Source organism: Pogoniulus pusillus, chromosome 16 (assembly GCF_015220805.1).
Source record: "Pogoniulus pusillus isolate bPogPus1 chromosome 16, bPogPus1.pri, whole genome shotgun sequence".
In the NCBI taxonomy this organism is placed as follows: Eukaryota; Metazoa; Chordata; class Aves; order Piciformes; family Lybiidae; genus Pogoniulus; species Pogoniulus pusillus.
The window spans coordinates 17,453,734-17,475,368 of record NC_087279.1 but is presented as its reverse complement, the minus strand read 5'-3'; the positions used below and the strand labels follow the sequence as shown (position 1 = coordinate 17,475,368).

General features: G+C 53.6%; 1 protein-coding gene across 2 annotated transcripts in view; it reads right to left on the bottom strand.

The window, feature by feature from the left end:
* The window catches only part of PLXNA1 (plexin A1), a 126,826-nt gene that overhangs the window by 59,801 nt on the left and 45,390 nt on the right, over window positions 1–21,635 (bottom strand). For both annotated transcript variants that reach the window (XM_064156823.1, XM_064156824.1), the window contains exons 4-8: window positions 14,426–14,566; window positions 12,291–12,391; window positions 11,745–11,868; window positions 9,504–9,657; window positions 8,159–8,258 (exon numbers count right to left, since the gene is read on the bottom strand). In XM_064156823.1, the coding sequence (XP_064012893.1) occupies window positions 8,159–8,258; window positions 9,504–9,657; window positions 11,745–11,868; window positions 12,291–12,391; window positions 14,426–14,566 (620 nt within the window). The remainder of the gene's footprint in view (window positions 1–8,158; window positions 8,259–9,503; window positions 9,658–11,744; window positions 11,869–12,290; window positions 12,392–14,425; window positions 14,567–21,635) is intronic.

The window sequence follows — 21,635 nt, the reverse complement described above, 5'->3', positions numbered from 1 at the left end:
ACTCTCTTGTTGAGGGAGATCCTGGGGTGGCAGAGCCTGACATGACAAATCCATTGCCCTCCAGCAGACACTTGTCACCTTGGAGGTGCGAGTGTGGGCAGCTCAGAATGCCAATGCCCACCCCAGAAGTTCACAGGGTTTCCACACACCATTGCATAGACAGCAAGAGCTTCCCAAATCCATGTGCACACACTAAGGAAATATTTAATTAAGCTGCTTGCAAAGGGGGCTGGAAGTCATTTCCATGTTTCGCTCACATTTTCACTTTCAAATGAACAGCCCTTTTAGCTTTACCCACAAATATGCTAATTGAGATGCTCCTTATGCAAATATATGCAATTTTATTTCAGCTGCAGAGATTCAACTTAAAAGCAGAGCCACAGCCTCCTATCTCTGGTTGCTTTGATGGAGGGAGGTGCAGAGGGTGGGGGGGAGCAGGGGACACAAACGAAGCTGAGTGGCTCCTGGATACTGCTCTCCTGATAAAGGCTCAAAACTGGTGAGCAGGCAAATCCAAGGCACCACGGCAGGGAAGCAGGGGTTAATCCTCACGGAAGTAGAGCAACCACAGAGAGGTCATGTAGGAGAGCAGTGTGGTCCAAGCTGTTGAAAGGCATGTGCTGGGGCATAACCACCAAGATGCCCATGAAATTGGCCCTCTGCAAAGGAGAGACCTTCTAACTATCAGGTCTGTTAGGGTCTGCAAAAAGACCCTCCAGTCCTCTCTCCACCACCTCGCTAGGCACCTCAAAACAGTAGGGTGAGGCCCCTGGCACAGCCCTGCTCTGGGCATTCCACCCTGCAACACCTGCAGCTCCACTCTCTGCAGCTCTTCGGGGCTTAAGTCAAATCTTAGCTATTTTGGGGTCCTCCTCACCTGAGGGTCTCCTTTGCCATTTAACTACTGCAGTCCTAGCTCATCCCCTGATCTCCATTTGCCAAAGAACCTAAAGCATCTCAGATTATCTCCCATGTACACTCCAAGGTACACAGCTCCCTCCCTCCTACTGCAGCCCTCCCAACTGCTTTTAACTTAACTGAGCCGTTTCTAAAGCCCCGTCCTTTTCACACTCTCCCCTCTGCCGTGGCTCTCCATCTGCCAGAAGGACATCCAACACCGCCGTAAGAGCACTCACCACCAGGCATCTCGCTCCGTAAGACCTCTACTGCACTTACAGCCTGTCTGGGTCAGCACCCCCCGGCTGGCCAAAGGCCCTGTAAAGTGGCAAGCAAGCCAGTATCCAGGGGCCAGCAACGCAGTGAAGTCCTGCTTCCAGCCTGTCTCGGTCCTGCCAGTTTCAGCGTGTCCACGTAACCAACGTAGCTCTCTGCAAGGCTGCCCAAAACCCAGGGCAGGAGCCGAGGCAGGGCTCCCCGGCTGCAGGTCAGGCCGGGCAGCACGGTCAGGACCCTGTTCCCGGTGTGCCCGCCTGCCGCTGCTGTCTGTTGCCGGCACAGGAGCAGGCTGCTTTGCAGCACGATGCCATCTGTGCCGTCTCTCTCCTTCCCACGGTCAGGCACTCTTCCCTCATCACTTCTTGCCTAAGAGGCTTTCACCACTCCTGATAATTAGAGGGAGGCTCTCCTTCATGTGTCGAAGTCCCCCTCCCGTCCTGAAGCATGCCAGGAGTGCAAGAAGCCCAGGCAGGCAGAAAACCAATGCTGGAGGTGCAGTGCAGACATGGACCCACAGCTTGCTCCCCATCTGCCTCCTCCCCAGCCATACCAGGGACCAGTGGAGACAAAGCTTAGGCTGGACATGGGGAAAGGGGTCAGACATTTGAAGTGCCTTTCTTGCCTCATGCAACAGAAGTGGCACCAGCCTCCAAGCCACACTTCAGGATCATTCCAAAACAAATCCAGGCACACCCAGAAAGAGCAGGCAGCCCTGCAGGTTACCAAGGCAGCTCTGCCCACCCCTGAGTGGTGCAGGGGCAAAGTCAGAGGGAGCCTCCTCACAGCTTCCACTCTTGTCCCTAACTCACAACATAGCAGGGTCAAGACCCACTCCACTTTCATAACCGATTCCAAACTTGCTAAGCCATGCTAGGGAAACACCTCATATGGTGGCAGAAAAGCAGTTGTGTGGAGAGGACAGCAGGACAGTTAAGGAGAATCTCAGAACTAAGTGCATCTCCATGGTTCATTCAGGGCCACAACCATTGCTGCCAGACAAACCCAGACCCAGGGGTAGCTTTGGGGACTGGCTAGGCACATGGGCAGCTTTGCAGAATGCACCTCCAGCTGCCACGGTGAGGTTATAGCTGCATCCACGCCTGATCTGAAGCAATGCTGCAGCATCAGACCCAGGCTCCTCGCTCACTCTCCCTTGCAGCGTCCCAGCCCCGGGCACGTCACATTCCCAGAGGAGCCTAAAGCTCTTCAGTGCACTGAGTGGGGTGAATGGGAAAGGCTGAAAACAAAACTGGTGTCGGCAGGGCTGGGATAAGCCTGGGCAGCAAACACGAGGCAGAAGGGCTGTGAGTGCTGTGCTCACACACAAACGCTCAGCCTGCTTCCATGGAGCAGCATGTTCCAGGAAGAAGGACACGGAGCGAAGGGCAGGGAAGAGGGACGGGGCCAAGTTGAACGGCACCAAGAGCAAGGGAGGACGATTAAGAAGGGAAACCATAAACATGGTGCTGATGGAAACAGCATCTGCACACGCACAGCACAGACTGCCTGCAAGCCCCCCAACAGCTCCTCAGACCTCCTCTTCGCAGGAGGCTGCATCCTTTGCAAATACTCAGCTCCAGTACTGTCTGCATCTGGAGCAGCAGCTGTCAGGGGTGAGGGGCTGAACTGCAGATCTTTGGGTTTTATATCCATCTCTCTGCCTCAGGGAGAGGGGGGATATCCTGAGGAGCAGCAGAAACAGATGGTCAGTGCCCCCCAAACCTCTACACAGATCTACAGGCAGTCCTGCCCTTCCCAATCTGTGCCCAGACCCAAAGCAGGGAGAGGATCAGGGGAGGAGTTCAGCTCTCACCTCCCCCCACCCCTGCCCATCTCAGTCTGTTCCTGCCATTCCTTTCATGACAGCCTGATGCTCTTTGCCAAGGGCTTTACTCACACAGGGTAGGGGTTGGGCACACAGACCCACTGTAGGGTGGTCCAAGGCATCTGCCATCATGCAGGCTGGAGGATGCAGAATCAGGCCCTGGTTTTTAAGGGTCTTCAGCTGCCTCCCCTCACTGAAACAACACCAGGGTGCACCAGCCCTCCTCATTCGCAACAGAAGGGACACAAACCAGGTTATCTCAAGTGCTCTCTGAGGCCGTGCTATTGGATTTTCCACCTGTCCCAGCCCAGGAATGCAGAGAGATCTGTAACTGCCTTGCAGCTCAGCTGTGCTAACTCAGATACACTCACTCAACTGCTTGCAGCCATCTGTCCATGCCTTTGAAAAGAAAGCATCTGTAAACATCTGGAACCAAGCAGTGCCTGGCCAGCTGAGAAGCAGCCACTCCATATGTGGCCAGCTTGGCGGTGCAGGCACTGGGAAAGGCAGCAGTAAGGAGTGGCACAAGGGCTGGCATTGTCCCATGGGTACCCACAGGTGCCTCAGCCTCCAGAACAGCACAGCCCTGGTACAGCCCCACTGCTCCCAGCCCCTGGGACATGCATTAAAATCCCATTTACTTAATGGAGGCTTATAGGGAAAAGCTTGACCTGTGGGACAGCATCACAGCAGACTTGCTCCTCCAGCCAGGAGGAGACAGAGCCACCTGGTATGTCTGCCCCTCTCTCCAGCCTCTGACAAGACTCAGCAGCTGATGGGACCTGGGTGTCATAACCACCACTGCAGTGAGGCACAACCATGAAGCTGGTAGCATCATGACCACCTCCCAGACAGGGGAGACAGTGCAGGCATGCACCAGCACAGGTTTCCAGGCTGCTCAGATCCCCTCTCAGCACCAGATCTGCTGATGTGATTTCCTGCCTTCCCCTGTGCCTCTGCCTGGATTTTTGTTTCCACGTTGCAACGGCTGGTCATGCTGGAAGGGAGTCTGGTGGCACGCTGGGCATGCTGGTGCTCGAAAAACAGCAGCATTGCAAAACCTGCCCATAGCATCGAAGCCTCTCATTTTCCTCCCTTTCCCTCCCCACTTGCCACCCCCATCCCTGCAGCCACAGTCTCTAAAAAGCCAAACTGCAACAGGATTTACAGAGTAGAGTTTCCAGAAGAGAATCCCAGAGAGCAAAGATGAAAATAGCGAGAAGAAATCTATCTTGGCACTCCCGGGAACCGCTCACTGGCTTTCCGGGAGGATTCCCCACTCGCCCACCTCCCTGGCAAGTGCAGGCTCTGCCAGAGGCAGGCAGAGAGCCTGGTGTTACGTCTTTATCTTGAAAGGGAACTCATTTCCCCACCAGTGCTTTGAAGAGGGAGTTTAATGCTGACAAAGATGACCTCAACATCTGCCCGCGCACACGCCGGACCCAGGCTGACTCATTAGACGATCAAAGCACCACGCGGTCTTTAAATGCCTGCGCTTGATCTGCACCCCATAGGGAACCCCCAAGGGAACCCACCCCAGTCCCTGTCTTGGGGTTTTCCACCCTGCCATCCACCACAAGAACCAGTTTGTCCCCAGGAGCTGCAGATGCATCCAGGCAGGTTTTGAACACCTCCAGAGAAGGAGACTCCACAGCCTCTTTAGGCAGCCTGTTCCAGTAAAAAAAGCTTCTCCTTATGTTCACGTGGAACCTCCTATGATCCACCTTGCACTCACTGCCCCTTGTCCTGTCACTGGACATCTCTGAGCAGAGTCTGGCTCTGTCCCCCTGATATTCATCCTTCACATCTTTATAAACATGAATGAGGTCACCCTCAGGCTCCTCATCTCCAAGCTAGAGACCCAGCTCCCTGAGCCTTTCCTCAGAAGAAATATGGTTAGGCCACACCTTGAGAACTGTGTCCAGTTCTGGGCCCATCAATTTAAGAAGGATGTTGAGGTGCTTGAACTTCCCCAGAGAAGGGCACCAAGAATGGTGAGGGGGCTGGAGCACAGCCCTGTGAGGAGAGGCTGAGGGAGCTGGGAGAGTTCAGCCTGGAGAAGAGGAGGCTCAGGGGAGACCTCATTGCTGTCTACAACTACCTGAAAGGAGGTTGTAGCCAGGTGGGGTTAGTCTCTTCTCCCAGGCACCCAATGACAGAACAAGAGGACAGTCTCAAACTGTGCCAGGGCAGGTTTAGGCTGGACATTAGGAAGAAAATCTTCACAGAAAGAGTGAGATGAGCCTGTGAAGCAGCCCTGCCTCCCTGCCATGGGCTGGCAGTGACCCCCAACCACCCATGTTTGGCTTTGCAAGAGACCCGTTTTTCTGCATTGACCTCCAGGTTTCCACATCCCCTTTCCATGCATTTCTCACAGCTCAGCCAGAATCATCCCTTGCCTAATGCCTTTAGGATCAAGAAGCCCAAAGATGCCACTGACTGCAAACACCTGCCTGAGCCCCACAGCAGCCCCAAAGCTTCTAGGGTGCATTGTACCAAAGTGAAACACCTGGAAGCTTGCCAGCTGGACCCTGCTGAACCAAGGAATAGACGCCCAGAGAGGGTGCAAGTCACAGATCAGGGCTCCCAGGTACCCTCACAGAAAAGTACCCTAGGATCCAGCGATGCTGGTCTGCAACTGAGACAGTCCCATAGCACCGAGTGACATTATAAAGCCCTGCAGTGACAAATAACACAGCAACAGGGCTCTATCTGGTAGGCAGTTCCTCAGTCTGGACCATCACTAGCCAAACAGACAGACACCACAACCTGCCCTGTAGGAAATGGGATTAGATGTACCTTCCCTTCTGCAACCCCTCCCTGGTCCACACTGGTTCTAGCAGTGGTTGGAAATGCACAGGAAGAAGAGTTCTGCAAAGCTATGAGAAACAAGAGGGCAGGGATGCTTGCACAGCGGCAGCATCAGCCCCACAGCCTGCACAAGGGCTTGAATGGCACATTTCCCTGATGCCTTTCCAGCTGTCTGCTGAAAAGGCTCAGACTCTCTGTGGTGTACACGGTGGAGGCTGCACTGGGTTCCCTGAAGCTAGCTCCGCTGACACCAGTGAAGAGCTGCCTTACAATCCTCCCATCTCTCTACAACCACCTGAAAAACCTCGCCTAAACATTTCATCCGCAGCTGAGAAACGCTTTGACACTCAGGCCTCTGGCTTCCAACCTGAGTAAAGCCACCCAAACACAAACCAGCAAATGTAATGCACAGTGATCAGAGATCTCCACAGGAAAAACATGAGCCTCGTGGAACAGCACGTTGTTCCTAACACAGAATTTATCAGCCTGACGTATAGATTTTCCTCCACAAAATATGAAACCTAGCTCTGAAAAGCTATTAACTCCAAAGAAATCCATTAAAGACGTCTGTCTGCAAGGGGTATTTAAAAGTATTGCATCATCCTAGGTACTGCCATGCTCTTTGGCTAGGACCTGACTGCAGGTCACATAGCTAAAACTGCCTCCAAAGCCCAGAATTCTTGACGCAAAGGAGATAATAGAAATGTTCACCAGCCTAGAACGTGGACTTTTCTATCAGCTCCAACCAAAGCCCATAAATATTAATGCCTCCATAATTAGCCTTTTTAAATAATGCATCCAAAATTAAACATCAACGCAGTAATAAATCAGTCAGGGCTCTTTGTTGTAGGTTTGTTTGGGGGGGGTTGGGGGTTTTTTGCCCCCCCCCCCCTCCTGCGTCTGACACATAAAATAACTCCCAATTCCCTCACCACCTTCTCTCGCTGGACCAGAATGCTGGAGCTTCCCCATTGGACCCAATCTGATGCCATTTGTACTTAAAAGTCTTCATTTTTTCTCATTTGGAAAAATAAAAGTCATGTTTGCTTTTTGATTTGCAAAATAATGACATGCAGCCAGCCCGAGCCAAAGCTGAGCTAATGTTATTGAAACCACATGACGTGAAGGGAGACAAAGCTCATCTCGGGAGTCAAGGTGAGGCAGAAAGTCAAGTTTGCAAACTCTCTCTCTCCTCCCTCACCAGCACAGCACTCCCAGGAGCCAAGATCTGCGCCCCGCACAAAGGGCAGGCAGGACACAACCCCCCTTGTGATGCAAAACGTTTGAAGAGGCTTTCCTCCATCACATCCCCCTCAGAGCTCACTGCAGGTACCCAGCCTGGGCGCCTGCATCTCGCCTGCTTTTCCCTGATCAAAACAGAAAATCCAGACAGGCTTTGGAGAAGCAACCTGCAGCAGAGGCCCCCGAGCCAGGCTAGACGATTTGCAAAAAGCCATCCAAGAGATCACTCTGCATTTGCTTATCTATAATTACTGATCAGCTGGAGCACTACCATCCATGGGAGGTTTCTGGCAGGCTAATGGAATCGTTTGCATTCTTGAGCTCCAAATTCTTTGCCCTAACACACTCCAGCATCTACTCCAGCATTCCCACAGCAGAGCCAGCTCTCCACCGCTCAAGCACACCCATCCATAGCTCCTCATCAGGAGCTTGCTGTTAGAGGCTTTGGACACCCTGCTTAGACAGCACACCAGTAATCCACACCTCCTCTGTTTTATTACATGCATATCTCAAACTGCCTAAAAACCCATACGTGGAGATGATTTCAGAGCAGCCTTGCAAGAAAGAAAATTCACAGTTGCTTCCAGTTAGGAAATTCTTGGGTAAACGCCCCAGGACATGCAGCATGCTCCCTCCCGTGTTGCTGTTAACTTGCCAGCTTGCTCTCCAGCAAGCCTGGGAAGCAGGTATGCAGGAAAACACAGGCTTCTCCTTTTGCATCACCAAGTCACTCCTGTTAACTGTTTCCAGGAATAACAAGGTGCTCAGCATTTTCAGTCACATGGATGGCTACAGCCTGCAATGCAGTAAGCTCGCTTTTTTTCTTCCAGAGCTCTGCCAAACCCTGAGACCTGTTTTGAAGTGAAGTTTTGCCTCAGTGCTACACGTTCCCACATGCTCAAAGCAATTGTGGCTGCTCTGGTCACCGTCCCAGTTTACAAAGGCAAAAGGAGGCAGTTTCTCAGCGCAAATATCACTGCACTTGACCGCACTTTCCTCTTGCAACATCAGCACCCACAAAACTGAGATCTCTCTCTCTCCCCCAGTCTCACACTATCTCTCCATCTGCTCCCAGGACATGCTCGCAAAGACTAAGCCACTTACGACTGATGGACGCTGCAGTTGTAGAAAACAAAATCCACAGAGGCAAACTTCTTTCCTGTCTCCTTAGATTTCAGGTAGAGCTTCACCACTCGCTTGTCCCCTGAGAAAGACAAGGCATAAAAAGGCATCAGAAAGTACACAATGCACAGCCCAGCATTCATCCCAAGGCTTGTGATGAGTTAGAGTGAGCGAGGCACCACCATCCAGACAGGTTAACTAACAAAATCCCCTGTGCCTGGCAATAAAGAGCGTTCTTCCAGTCAGCCACCAAACAGGCCAGCAGAGCCCTAACACAGGTCTGAGCCCCTGCTGCTAACTGTAACCCTCCTGGAATGGAAGCTTTGAGTTGTACTGGTGGTACTGAAGGAGAGCTCAGCACTTCCGGAGTCAGCAGAATGCCCTAGAGCCCATGGCTGCCTGGGCAAGGCCCATGACCTGCTGTAGCACATTAACAAAGGAGTGGTCCATGGGTAGGAGGAACAGGGTGCCCCAGACTGGTGCACAGACCAATACAGCATCAGCGAGTAGCTGTGCCCAGAGCTTGGAGACCAAGGACATGCATGTGCAGCCCAGACAGCCAACTGTGTGCTGGGCTGCAGCAAGAGCAGTGTGGGCAGCAGGGCAAGGGAGGGGATTCTGCCCCTTGGCTGTGCTCTCCTCAGAACCCACCTGGAGCAGGGTGTGCAGTTCTGGAGTCCCCAAAACAAGAAGGACATAGAACTGTTGAAGCGAGCCCAGAGGAGGCCACAAAGATGCTCAGAGGGCTGCAGCAGCTCTGCTATGAGGACAGGCTACAAGAGTTGGGGCTCTTCATCCTGGAGAGGAGAAGGCTTCGAGGAGACCTTGGAGTGGCCTTCCAGTATCTGAAGGGGACCTACAGGAAGGCTGAGGAGGGACTATTGGCAAGGTCTTGTAATGACAGGATAAGGGGTAATGGGTTTAAACTGGCAGAGGGGAGATTCAAACTAGATGTTAGGAAATGATTCTTTGCAGTGAGAGTGGTGAGACACTGGCACAGGTTGCCCAGGGAGGTTGTGGATGCTCCCTCCCTGGAGGTGTTCAAGGCCAGGCTGGAAGAGGCCTTGAGTGACCTGTTCTAGTGATAGGTGTCCCTGCCTCTGGTGGGGACTTGGAACTGGATGATCCTTGAGGTCCCTTCTAACCTAAACCATTCTATGATTCTATGAGCAGCAATGTCCTTCTCCTCTAACACCCCAAGAACCCAACTCAGGACTGGGAGCTGCTACTGTGGGAGGACTGCCCTCTTCCACATCTGCCTGTGAGGCAGCAAAGTGGGACAAGGTTTGTCTCAGACGTTCTTCCAACCCCAGGGCATAAGGCTCACCGCGGCCTCTGGTGATGGGGATTACATCCTTGGCAGAGGGAGAACTGCAGTAGATCTTCCCATCCTCAATGCGGCTCTCGGACTCGGTGAAGTCTTCAAAGGAGCAGTTGACTCCTGCCGAGAGGTCTGGGACATTCCAGGCCTGCAGGACCAGCTGAGGGCAGAGAGGCAAGACCATCAACATCAACTAGCAAAAAAGATTTCTCTTTGTCTGCTATGTGAAGCCCAACCAACAGAAAAGACCAGGGGTGCAATCCCTCTCCTCTCACCCACATGTTCTGGGGAGACCTGCTCCAAGGTGTTGCAAGCAAGCCCCATCTGTAGACCTCCCTGCTGAAGCATGGAGAGCAGATTTAAATGGGTTAAAAGATTAAATGACTCACAGCTTTCCATCCTCTGCCCTCACCATACCACAAACCATTACACCTCACCTCTCTACAAAGACCAGGCATGGAGTCAGGGACAAAGAGTGTTTCACAGAAAGACATCCACTCTGGCAGAGCTGAGGAGAGAAGGAATCCACCTCTCCCTATGCAAATTCCTTCCCAGGGTCAGCAGTTCTCACTTTACAAAATGCTTGCCTTATTTCTGATTTGAATTTTTCACAGCTTCCAGCCATTAGTTCTTGTTATGCCTTTCCTTGATAGATTAAAAAGCCCTTTAGTCCCTGATATTTGCTCCTTGTAAAGGCACTTATACTCTGTAATCAAGTCACCTCTTAATCTTCTTTTTGATAAGCTAAGCAGATTGAACTGTGCAAGTCTCTCACTGCAAGGCATTTTCTCCAGCTCTCAACTCATTTACATGATGTTTACGGGAGGTTTTCAGCCCCTCCCTTTCAATATCTGGACCCCAGCCTGAGCAGTAGCCCCACACTGACCACACCAGACCTCTGCACAGCATCCTGCCATCAGTCAGGGAGATAACCACTCAAGAGGTGACAATGCCACACAGCTCCCAGCTTCACCCAAGAAGCACTGAAGCACCACAGTGAGGAATGGGTCCTGGCACCTCTTTCTAGGTCACTAGGAGAACGTATGTCTTCTCCCTCCACATATAACTTCAGACTTGGCTGTATCAAACCTCCCTTCCTCTGCTAAACTAGCCCAACTCAAGCCCAACTGCTCTGAAGGAAATCTCACCCCACAACACCCCCAGCACCTCAGCCATCCTGCATTTATCTCTACATTGCCAACAAACGTTGGCCCTTGCAGAAGCACTTTCCAAACTGTTTCCACTCAGTGGCAATTCCCCTCTGCTGAGGACTTCTTGAGATCTGTCAGAGAGCCAGTTCTTAATCCACTTAACACATGCTTTATCAATATTGTATCATGCTAATTTTTAATCAGAAAGTTGTGTTGGACCAAGTCAAATGCCTTGTAGAAGCCTAACAACATCACATCCCCACAGTCCCTCTTCTAATTCAAGTCATAACTTCATCAAAGAACAAAAGTGGTTTGTTTGACGTAAACCCACATTGACTGGCATTAATTATACTCCCATCCTTAAATCTTTATTAATTGTATCCTGCACCAGCTTTTTTCCTTTAGCTTTTCTAAACCTGATATCAAACCAAGCAGTCTCTGACTCCTTCCTGCATCTGGAGGAAAAAAACCCAAACGAGCACCTTCTCTGTTTCCAGGGCTTTTCTTAACATCGCTTATTTATTACAAAGTGACATTGCTGCAAATATCTGCAGGCCATGGAACTCCTTGGCCAACTCTTACAGGACTCCTGAGTGTCAGATATCCAGAGATGGCAGTTTCCAAAACTTTATTGCTAGTATATGCTGTTTCATATTCTCTTCTCAGTGCTAATGGCCTGGAAAATACTTCAGGGAAGTCCATCATCCTTTCTGTCTGCACGGAGACAGAGCAGCGAGTTGTGCATCAAAGCCTCATCCCAAAATATCTACTGCAGGCTAGGGTCAGAGACAGGATATTGAGCTAGATAGATCACTGGCCTACAAATGGCATCTCTGATGTCTGTGTTTGTATTGCAGAGAAATATTTATTGCTTGGTTATGTCTTTTCTGAATAATCATCAGCTGGTTTATTATCTCCATCGATAGGCCAGCCCTTATCAATGCCCTGCGTTTTGCTGGGTTTCTGTGCCTCAGGCCTCCTTTCCCCCTGTTTGTTGTACAGTCGTTAGTTATTTCTAGTTGTCACCTTCCCAGCCATCATCTCCAGAGGGTCAGAAGGTGGCTGTGGGGGTCTGCAGGCAGCAGAGGTGGCTTACCGGGACCTCTGACATGGTGACTGAGATGTTCTTCGGCTGCACGGTGAGCTGGACGCACTGCCGCAGGTCAGAGGCAAAGCGCTGGGGCTCATCCGCCCGCTCGCACCGGTCCTTGCGCGAACATCTGGCGGGGGGCAAAAGCACCACGGTGAGGAGGACAATGCCCTGGAGTCCCACCTGGCTCTGGGCTGACACCCTTTGGCACGGAGGTGATACCCAGTTAGGGCACTCTTGGGTGCCTGAGGCCGGTATAGGAGCTCCGCTTTCCCCTGGTGCCAGCACAGGGCCTTCTGGGGGTCTTTTACATTCAGCTTTTCTCATCAGCACAAAGATGTAGAACCCAAGAGCCCAGGGACAGCACTTAAGTGGCCACACAGATATTTGTGAGCACTGCCCAGGTGTCATGGGAAGGGATGACAGACTCCTTGGACTGTCCCCGCCACGCTTCAGGACTGAAGTCCAGGAGGTATGTCCCCAGGGAAATCAGCAGTGGGGAGGGACCATAGTTTGCTGATGTAGCCCTGGGGCCAAGCCTGTAGTACTTACACGTTGTGGAGGACACACCAGCCACAGTGGGGATCCCGGGAGCCCAGGCACAGCTCACAGCTCTCATACTGCTCACAGCTCTCCACTGGCACCCGTGTCACCTGCAGGGAACAGGCAGGGAGAAATGGAGGATGATGGGCTGCATTTCCTGCTGTGCCCATGGCTAGACCCTGCTAGGGTCAGGACTCACCCTGCCTTGTGGCTCACTCCCACCCCATCAGACAGGACACAGTGGTGGGGAGCAGGCTAAGCCCTCTCAATCACCCAGGCAGCATGCCTGCAGGCAACACTTCCACTCCAGAGAGGCTTTCACCCCAGCCAAGTTCCTTCCACCACTGCACCTTTGTTTGGGAGCAGGCTGTGCTGGCTCAGGCCCATGTCAGCTCCTGGTGCTGGCCAGGCACCCCGTGGCTGCCGCAGCCCCACTTGGAAAGGGTTACCAGTCCTTTATTAATTGCTCCTCCAGATTTGATTAAAATCCCCTCATTCTCAGAGCCCTCCGAGCTCTGTTACAACTGTTCACTTAATTACTTTCCACCAGCACTCTGATAACACTGAGCCGTAGTAGGGAAGAGAGCAGGTTTTATTAAGGAGAGGGGAGGAGAAGAGGGGAATAAGGAGGAGAAGAGGGGAACAGGGAGGGGGTGTAGGCAGCTGCCTGCTTGCCTGAGTGAGGAGCCAGCAGCACCAAGCAGCTGCCTGCACCTGCCATGCTCATGTCTCAGTTTCCCCACTGTTGCCACAAGGCAGGACTCAATTAAAATTTGCAGGCTAAACCCAGGGTGCTTTCCCTCATCCCAGCACAGCAGGGCACGGGCTCGGCCTGATGCCTACAGGGCTGGGATGATGCTGTCCAACCAGCACTCTTCACTTTCCATACCGATAAGGTTACCTGTAGCATTCCCTGTTTGTCCCTGACATTGTTTCTGGCAGATGGTAGCAAGGGGGTTGGCAGCAGGACACCCAGGGCAGACCCTGCACAGGTGCATGACAACCCCTGGGGAAGACCCCAGTCTAGGCTGACATAACCACTCCAACACCACCTACATCTCCAACATATCCCCCACAAAGGGGAGGGCTTAGCTTAAACAAGCCTGAGACAGAAATGCAGCCGAGGACAAACATGGCCCAGGTCAGCTGCACAGAGGAACCAAACCACAATTTTTTCCTCACCTGGAGAGAGCAGAAAGCAGAGACAGGGTCTTGGAGGAGGAGGTAAATGGCTCTGCACTCCTCATGGGGCTGTCTAGACAAACCCACAGCCTTACTCCAGCATCCTTCTCCCTCCCAAGCTTCCAGGCTGGCAGCCAGGAGACCAGCTGTGCTCTGAGCCCCACAGTAGTCCCACTCACACACACATCTCTGCTGTGCAGAGACAGGACCTGTGTCATCCTGCAGGGTATGGTGCATGTCCCTGTTGAAACCAGATCCCAAAGTATCACTATTGTGGCATGAACCTGTTTCACCTGCTCCAATGCAGCTCATGGCTGGAGAACTTGCACTAGCAAGCTCTGCTGCAGGCTGGGCATCATCCAAACACTCATGACCAAAACTTCACATCATGAGGTCTGTGCCTCTGGTGGACCCAGCATAAGCAAGGGCAGGGACTGAGGGGTGCAAACCAAGGCCTAGAGGTACACCAGCCCCACGTCCCCATTGCCCCAGAGTGCAAATGCAGCCACTCCAGAGGACAAAAAGTTATTCGTGGAGCAAGGAGCTACTGCTAACCTGCAAAAATCCTGCTTAAGAGAGGATGGACAGAACAGGGAGGGGGCTAATGGCCAGTCCCTCACTACAAGAAGGGTCAAGAAGCTCTCAGTCCCCAGGGACCATGGGGTTTTCAGGCAGCTGCTGCTAACAATTAATGCCTGAAGCACAGCCCCAGGGAGGCCAGGAACAGCAGGGCCACAGACTCATTGCCTCGGGGCAATGCTTTTGCAGAGAGGAGCAGGGAGGAGGTGCCACTCTGGCCTGAGAAAGGAGTCCCCAGGTAGCCCCAGCTCCAGGAAGCAAAAAGCAGACTCCACCAGCGAGCTGCCTGAAAGGTTTCCCAGCACATGGGAGCGCAGGCTGAGGTGGCAGTGTAGGCTGCCAAGTCAGGAAAAAGCAGAGGGGTTGCCATGCCCTCCTCTTACCTGTTTCTCAGTCATGGCATAGATATGCTGGCGGTCAGGGCTCAGCACCAGGTCTCGCAGAATGGAGCTGCCCTCGTGGGCCACGACGTTCTCGTACTGCAGCGCTTGGTGCCTCCGCTCGGCCGGCAAGTCCACCAGGATCTGTGGGGAGAGAGGTGGGGTGAGCACAGCCCCGCGTGCACCTCAGCCCCCACCCGCGGCGTGGGATGGGGAATGTGCTCCAGCAGGGATGCCACCTCTCCATCCCACAGCAGCATGGCCACGGCCACTGCAGCACAGCTGCTCTGCTTCCCTCAATGCTGCTCAGCCTCAAAGCCCCTCCAACTTGCAGCATGGCACAGAGGAGCTCCTTGCTTGCAGTAAAGCAGCAAACCCTATCTTGCCATAGCAGTACTGAAAGCAGCTGGCACAGCACACTGCACCAAGCCCAGGCCAGGCAGGATGCTGTGGTGCACACAGGCTGGGCTCCTGTCTCCCCATCCATTAGAGGAAACACTTGGGCTCATGACCGGCAAAGTCAAGAGGGTCTTGAGGAAGCTGAAGGTCAACAGAGGTTCAGAATGAGCCTTTGTTCCCTGAGCAGGAACGTGGCAAAGGCTTTAATCCCCTTAGAGCTTGCAATTACGTTAAAGCTCTTCCTAAGTACAATGGTTTCTGGCTGTACCAGTGATAACCACATCAGGAGGCACCACGGGGCACTTACTGAGCAGAAGCTAGACTCAGCTCCACTACTTGCCCTAAGCTGCCTGCCACCTCTGCAAGGGAGAGATGCTTGCCGCTAATGCCATAGCTTGCAATACCCCCAGATTCAAGCTAACCCCTGGGACAGGGCAGTCCCAGAGAAGACAGTGCTGGATAAATGGCTCAGTGGGTCTGGTCTGCTCCCGTGGGATGGGAACCATGCAAGCAGCACATTCTGCAAAGACCCCAGTGGCAGGAGGAGAAGCAGCATGCCCAGCAAAATGGAGCAAATGCTGCCCCAGATCAGCTCCACACTGCTGCAAGCACATGCAGAGATCTGATCCAGCACCCCCATCTGCAGGACTCAGCACCCCCCCCAGTGCACGGGGTCAAATCCACTATTAGCCCTGCCCTGCTCACCACAACCTTTCCCATGACAATGCCCCAGCTCTTGTGCCACCCATGGCAGTCACGCCAGCACGCCAGTCACCCTGGTCCCCCTCCTGCAGTAAATCACTACTGGCATTTGCATAGTTCCCAATCAGGAGGATAGGGGCCGGGAAAGCAGGATCCCGGTGTGCAGCTGATTAGCATGGAAATGTATGCGGCTCACAAACAAACTGGGGCCCGTTTAATTAGAGCGGCGCCTTTGATTCACTGCCAGCCTCCTGCGTGCACCAACCCTGGATTATTTTTAGGCAGTTTTACAAAACAAATGTATTTAATTAAGAAAGAGACCCCTGAGCAACCAGAGAGTGACGAGTCCTGCACAGCACTGAGCAAAGTGGCCACCCTCTCCGTGGGTACCACCGTGCTAGAGAACCCAGCGATGCTGAACCACACATCCTGAGGCTGCTGGGTGCCCTTTTGAGGGTGAAGGGGTGTGTCTTTGTGACCAGGTCCCAGATCACATTTGCTCCTGCTCCAAACATTAGAGGAGGACAAGTCCCAGACACCTATGTTATAGGGCCATGTGACAGCCCTGCCCCACAGGACCCCATGCTCAGTGGTACCCAGCATCACCCCACAGAGCCCACCGCTGCCTCAACACATCCCCTCACAGGTCGCTCCTCTCGTTATCCTCAGCTTCTCCTCTACAAAGTCCTGTCCAAGTCAGCTCTCTGGGGGATGGTAATGGGGAGCATACCCCTCTCTAGCCAGGCACCATCCCCCCCTCCTCACGGCTGCAACGTGACAAACGCACCTTTACAACCCTTTTATGGGCCACAGTTGCGGCGCAGAGGAATCGATACAGTTTTACCCTGCTTCTAAAATAGATCTACGGCTGGATGTCGCGCTGGCAGTAATTTTTAACTAGGAGGGTAATTTCCCCATTACATTATTGCACTGCACAGTGCTGGGAAAGAGAAAGAGCTGTATTAAAGAAAAAAAAAAAAAAAAGAGGCAACAGACATGGAGCACTTCCAGTTAATTTGAGGCTCCAGGAAGAGCCTAAAAATACTCCTGGTAGTCAAACAGGGCTGGAGCCCTGCCTACCACACATCAGGGTGCTCTGGTGGGGAACACAAGGGCACCCCAGGCATAGTACACATAGGAGTCATTCTCTCTGGCAACTCTCCTCCTGCTAAGGACGATCTATAGGTAGGTTTGGGATTCAGGCAAGTGAAATTGCAAGATCTGGTCATCAAGTTGTTTTCTGGCTAGGCAAAATGCAGGGCATAAGGCAAGTTTTTGAGTTAGCTCATGGTAGGCAAGCTCACCCTGCCACTCCTCCCCAGCACGAGGAGATCACCAGCAGATAGACCAAACATCATTCCACACCAGGAGAACCTGACTGCCCACAGCACCTGCTGCCGTGTGGACAGAGGTGGGAACCCCAGCATGAGAGTCTCTCCAGTGTGATCAGCCTGATGGGAACCTAGCTCTCCCAGCTGGTGGCAAGGGGATGAGATGCTTGGACCACAATATGTTGTAGGCTGTAGCAAGGTGGGTGTCAGTCTCTTCTCCCAAGTAACAAGCAACAGGTGAAGATGAAATGGCCTCAAGTTACACCGGGGAAATTTAAATTGCTTATCAGGAAAAAGGTCTTTACCAAAACGATTGCGAGGTACCAGACTGCCCAGGGAAATGGTTGAGTCACCAGCCCTAGAGGTAGTTAAAAGACAGGTAGGTGTGGCACTTAGGGACGTGGATTAGTGGTGACTTGGCAGTGCTGGGTTAACAGTCAGGTTCAATGACCTTAGAGATCTTTTCCAACCTAGAGAATTCTATGATTCTATGGGATGCAGAAAGTGCCTCCCATATCTGACAGACACCGGGAGGGACCACTTCCCCCTCTCTCCCACACCCGCAGGGTAGGTGGGGGCAGGGGAAGAGGAAGAGGATACGATTTAATCAGAGCAGCCCCCCTCGGAAACACGCTCCTTCCTGCCCACCCTGCCTGCCTTCCCCCCCGGGGGAAAAGACATTTACCAAAAATAAATAAATAAATAACTCTATTAACCTTTCTCCTCATCCTGGCACTGATATAATTACCCAATACTAATAATTACTCGCACTAATTTCTTGCTCAGGATTCCTGCCCTCATTCTTGCCTGCCTCAGGCTGGCTTCGAGCTCTGCAAAGCTGCCTCCTGTGAGAGGCTGGCAGCAGACCCAGGGGGTGGCTGGACCCCAAGGCCATGCCAGGGTGGTGGAGCAGGAGCAAGGTTGGCTTGTTGGGCTGCTGCTTTATTTTGTATATGGAGGAGACCAGAGGCAAGAAATGAAAAGCTCCCTGCTAGGGTGAATCATCCCAAAGCAAGCCTGGAAGCTGCTCTGCCAGAAACCCATGTGCACACCACCCTCCCATCCAAGCGAGGAGCCCATCTCATAGAGAGAACACCCATCACAACTTTACTTTGAAGAGAGACAGGTTTAAATCTGGTCCCTGCAGAAGCCAAGTGAGCTGGTGGAAGCAGAAGAAGGCCAGGAGACACAAAAGCATCTCACCTTACCAAGAGGCTCCTTGCCTCCCAGGCCAGCTAAAAGAACTCCAGCAAAAGAAAGATGAGGAAGAGGTGGACATGCAAGTCTCCAGGCCCCAGACACCCCAGCATAATGACTGACCACACACAGCATACCTTGGCTGGGGAAAGGCAAAGTCTTCCCTTGGGAGGCCCACAGTGAGTTCCCAGGGATGGTCTGGTCTTGGCTGAAGTTGTCTTCCCATACAGATTTTGGAAGGGGAAAGCACATCACCTTGCTAAGAAGCATGCAGTGGTGCGAGGCCATGGTTGGATAACAGCACCAACAGGTCCTGCTGCTGTCTTGAGCCCAATGCTCCCTTCAAAGCTCTGTTCTCCTTTACTAACCATTCTGCTGGAACATTCAGAAGCTTCAGCACAGCCCAGACCCCACCACAGCCAGCACTAGGTGAAGAACTACCACCCTAAGGATCTGTACAAGACAAGGTTGGGACCCGAAAGCTATGTGAAAGACAAAGGGAAGTGAAGCACAGCAAGGGAAAAATCTAAACATCAAAAGTAGGCAGCTCCTTTTACTGCAGCACACTTGCTCTCCTGGACAAGATGCCCTCCAGGCTTACCCAGGTGAGGAAACATCTCCCCACTGCCATAACTGCTGCCCGACTACCACTCACCAAATCACCAATGCCCTTACAGCCACCAGCCACGGGCACAAAGCTGAGAGAGGCACCTCCCCAGGGCTGCCTTTTGGAAAGATGGGCAATGAGAGGAATAAAGGGCAGCAGCTGTGACTTAGCAGCCACCCAGCGCTGGCAGTGGGTCTGGAGGAGAGCAGCAGGGGACAGGGCTTTACAGCTCAGCCATGGCCAGGGACTTGCGGCTGTTTGAGCTGGACTCCAGGCAGAGAGGGAGGAAGCACAGCCAGAGAGGGAAGGCAACTGCAGACATGCCAAGGCTGCCTTCAGATTTAACACATGCTGCTGGAGGTCTGACCAGGGTCCAGAGCATGTTGGGGTGGGACTGAAAACATGTGTTTATGGGTACATGTAGGAGGTCCCCAAAAGACTCAGTTTCATTACAGGGGACACCCTTCAAGCCCACCACTGGGATGAAGAGACTCTTCGCTGCCCCATAGTCAGTCCCTCCACGGGACCCTCCCATCCCAGCCCTCCATCTCCTCCCCTCCAGGCTCTCCAGGCCCTATCCCGAGTTCCAAGCGGTCCCTTGCAGATCCCTCCTTTGGGCAGGAGAAGTGCTCAGCCAGGCTTTGTACTCTTATCTGTATAGGGCTGTGATTAATTCGCAGCGGCTGGCAGCAGCTACAAGAGGAGGGCGCTTTTGCCCGCCTGCCACACTTCAAAGGCTGGGACTTATCTGCCTGAAACACACTCCACAGCCTTTTCACGGGGACCCTTTCCAGTTCCACAGGGCTTGCACAGCGCTGATGGGCAAAGTGAAAGAAAGGCTTATTTATGGGAGTGCATTTCAAAGCCTCCTGCTTCCCTCCTAACACTCACTGGGGGAAGCCAAGAGTCCTCCAGCCCCAGGGATATCCAGTGGGCACAGAAACTGAGTACGGCAGGACAAGAGGGGGCTGTGAGGAGAGGGTGCTTGACTAAGGTCCCTATCCCACCTTTGTACATGTCCTGGTCCCCTCCTGCCCCATCCTCTTGTCAGTGAGATGTTCTGCAGCACATCCTTGAATGGGAGGGCTGAAACCTTCCCTTCCCCATGCCACTGGTGTTCACCATTTAGTCACCATGAAAGGCCTGGGGTCCCTCACCCAAACCAGCATTTCCCTTCATGAGAGGAGGGCTATGCCAACACCCACAGCATTCTGCTTTGATTTTGGCACCATCCACCCAAAGGGCACAAGACAGAACAAGTAAAACCGGGAGAGGAACAGCTTCCAACAGCGTCGAGTCCCCAAACCATGAGGCTACCTCACAGAGGCAACTGAGGACCTGTGCAGCCCAGCTGCCCCGGGGTGGAGGTGACAGCTGCCAGGCAGTGTCACCCAACACCACGCTGACAAGCCTACAGCAGGAAAGGGAGTATTCTGTATCCAGCTGGGGGTTGGAGGGAGAGAATGACCCCCCTAGAGTGCCAGCCTTGACAGCCCCTCCTGGCATGTGGCCTGGACTCACCCCAAGGCAGCAGAGCCAGCAGGAGGAGGGAGACACTTGCTGCCCCTCCATATGCCTCCTCTGACCAACTATTCCCCAAGACCAGCAGTGCCAGCAGCTGCTGCCCACATGCTGCCTCTCCAGTTTCCAAGGCACGGTGAGGAGTTTAAAATTCGGTTCCCAGGTCAGCTGTTGTGGGGCATCACACACTCCTCTCTCCACCCAGGAAGGAGCAGGGGCTGTCCAGCAAAATACAGGAGCAGCTGTGGGGCCCCGGCATCACCTGTCCTGGGGAGGGGCACAACCAGCAGGGAGAGGAGGCAGGTATGGCAGGGGCAAGGCATGGCAGGGGGCAAGCGCAGGGAGAAGGCAACGGCTCCTGCTGTGTCGTAGCATGTGAACAACCTCGGCAGCCACGGCGACGGAGGATTCACCTCTAGTTCGTCTCACTGTCGAGAAAACCGCCACCAGGAGAGCCCTGGCCATGCCTTACCTGCGCTCACCATACAGCTGCTCTGTGCCTCTAAGCACCCAGTGGAGAGGATACAGGCAGCAGGCAGCAAGGGCGCAGGCAGGGCTTTGGGGATGCCTCTCTCAAGAGCTCGCAGCCGGGACTGGGGACAGGATGGCCCCACAGAAACATCCCAGCTATGCGGGGCGGGCTGGCAGCCAGCACCTCGGCTACCTCCGCTCCCTCGGCCAGCCGGCCACCCTCCCGCAGAGCCGCCAGCTGCCCGCACAGGAATGCACCAGCCGGGCGCGGAGCAGACGCGGGACTCCTCCCAGACCGGCTGGCAGCTGCCGGCTGCTCGCACTCGGCACGCCGGGGCCCGCGGAGCTGGCTGCCAGCCTCCCGGCCGCCTCCCGGCCTCCAGCACGGCCAGGCAGCCTGTCCCACCGACTCCCCCACGGGGCTGGGCGCTCCTGCCTCACCGCCAGCCCACCGAAGAAATGGGGCGAGATGAGCTGCTTGCTCCCGTCCAGTGAGTCCATTCGCACTGCAAAGACGAGTAAGCAAGGCTTTTGTCCCAGGCCTGGCATCACCCTGAGCCGGGACTTCAGTTCTGTCAGCACAACGAAACGAAAACCAAGCAGATACCTAACCTGAACCACTGCTCACAACAGACACAAACGCCAGCGACCTGCCGTCACCGGCACATTCCACACCGCTTCATCTAGCCCGTTCCGAAGCACGTTACGGCCGCCGTGCTGTCCCGGGGCAGTATTCCCAGCTGAGCCCCGAGGGCTGAGGACAGATGCACCACCAGGCAGGTGAGGTGGCAACTGCGCGAAGGCACTGGGGTCTGCCATAGCAGGCAGCAGAGCAGAGGCGGCAGGGGTGTGACCCTGCCCAGCAGGACCCCAAAACACAACACCACTTACCCCAAACCTCTCCAACCACTTTTGGTTTTTTTTTGCTCAAACTTATTTGCATCCTTTCCTCTTTCTCAGCCACCCACACGAGCAGCCAGAGCAG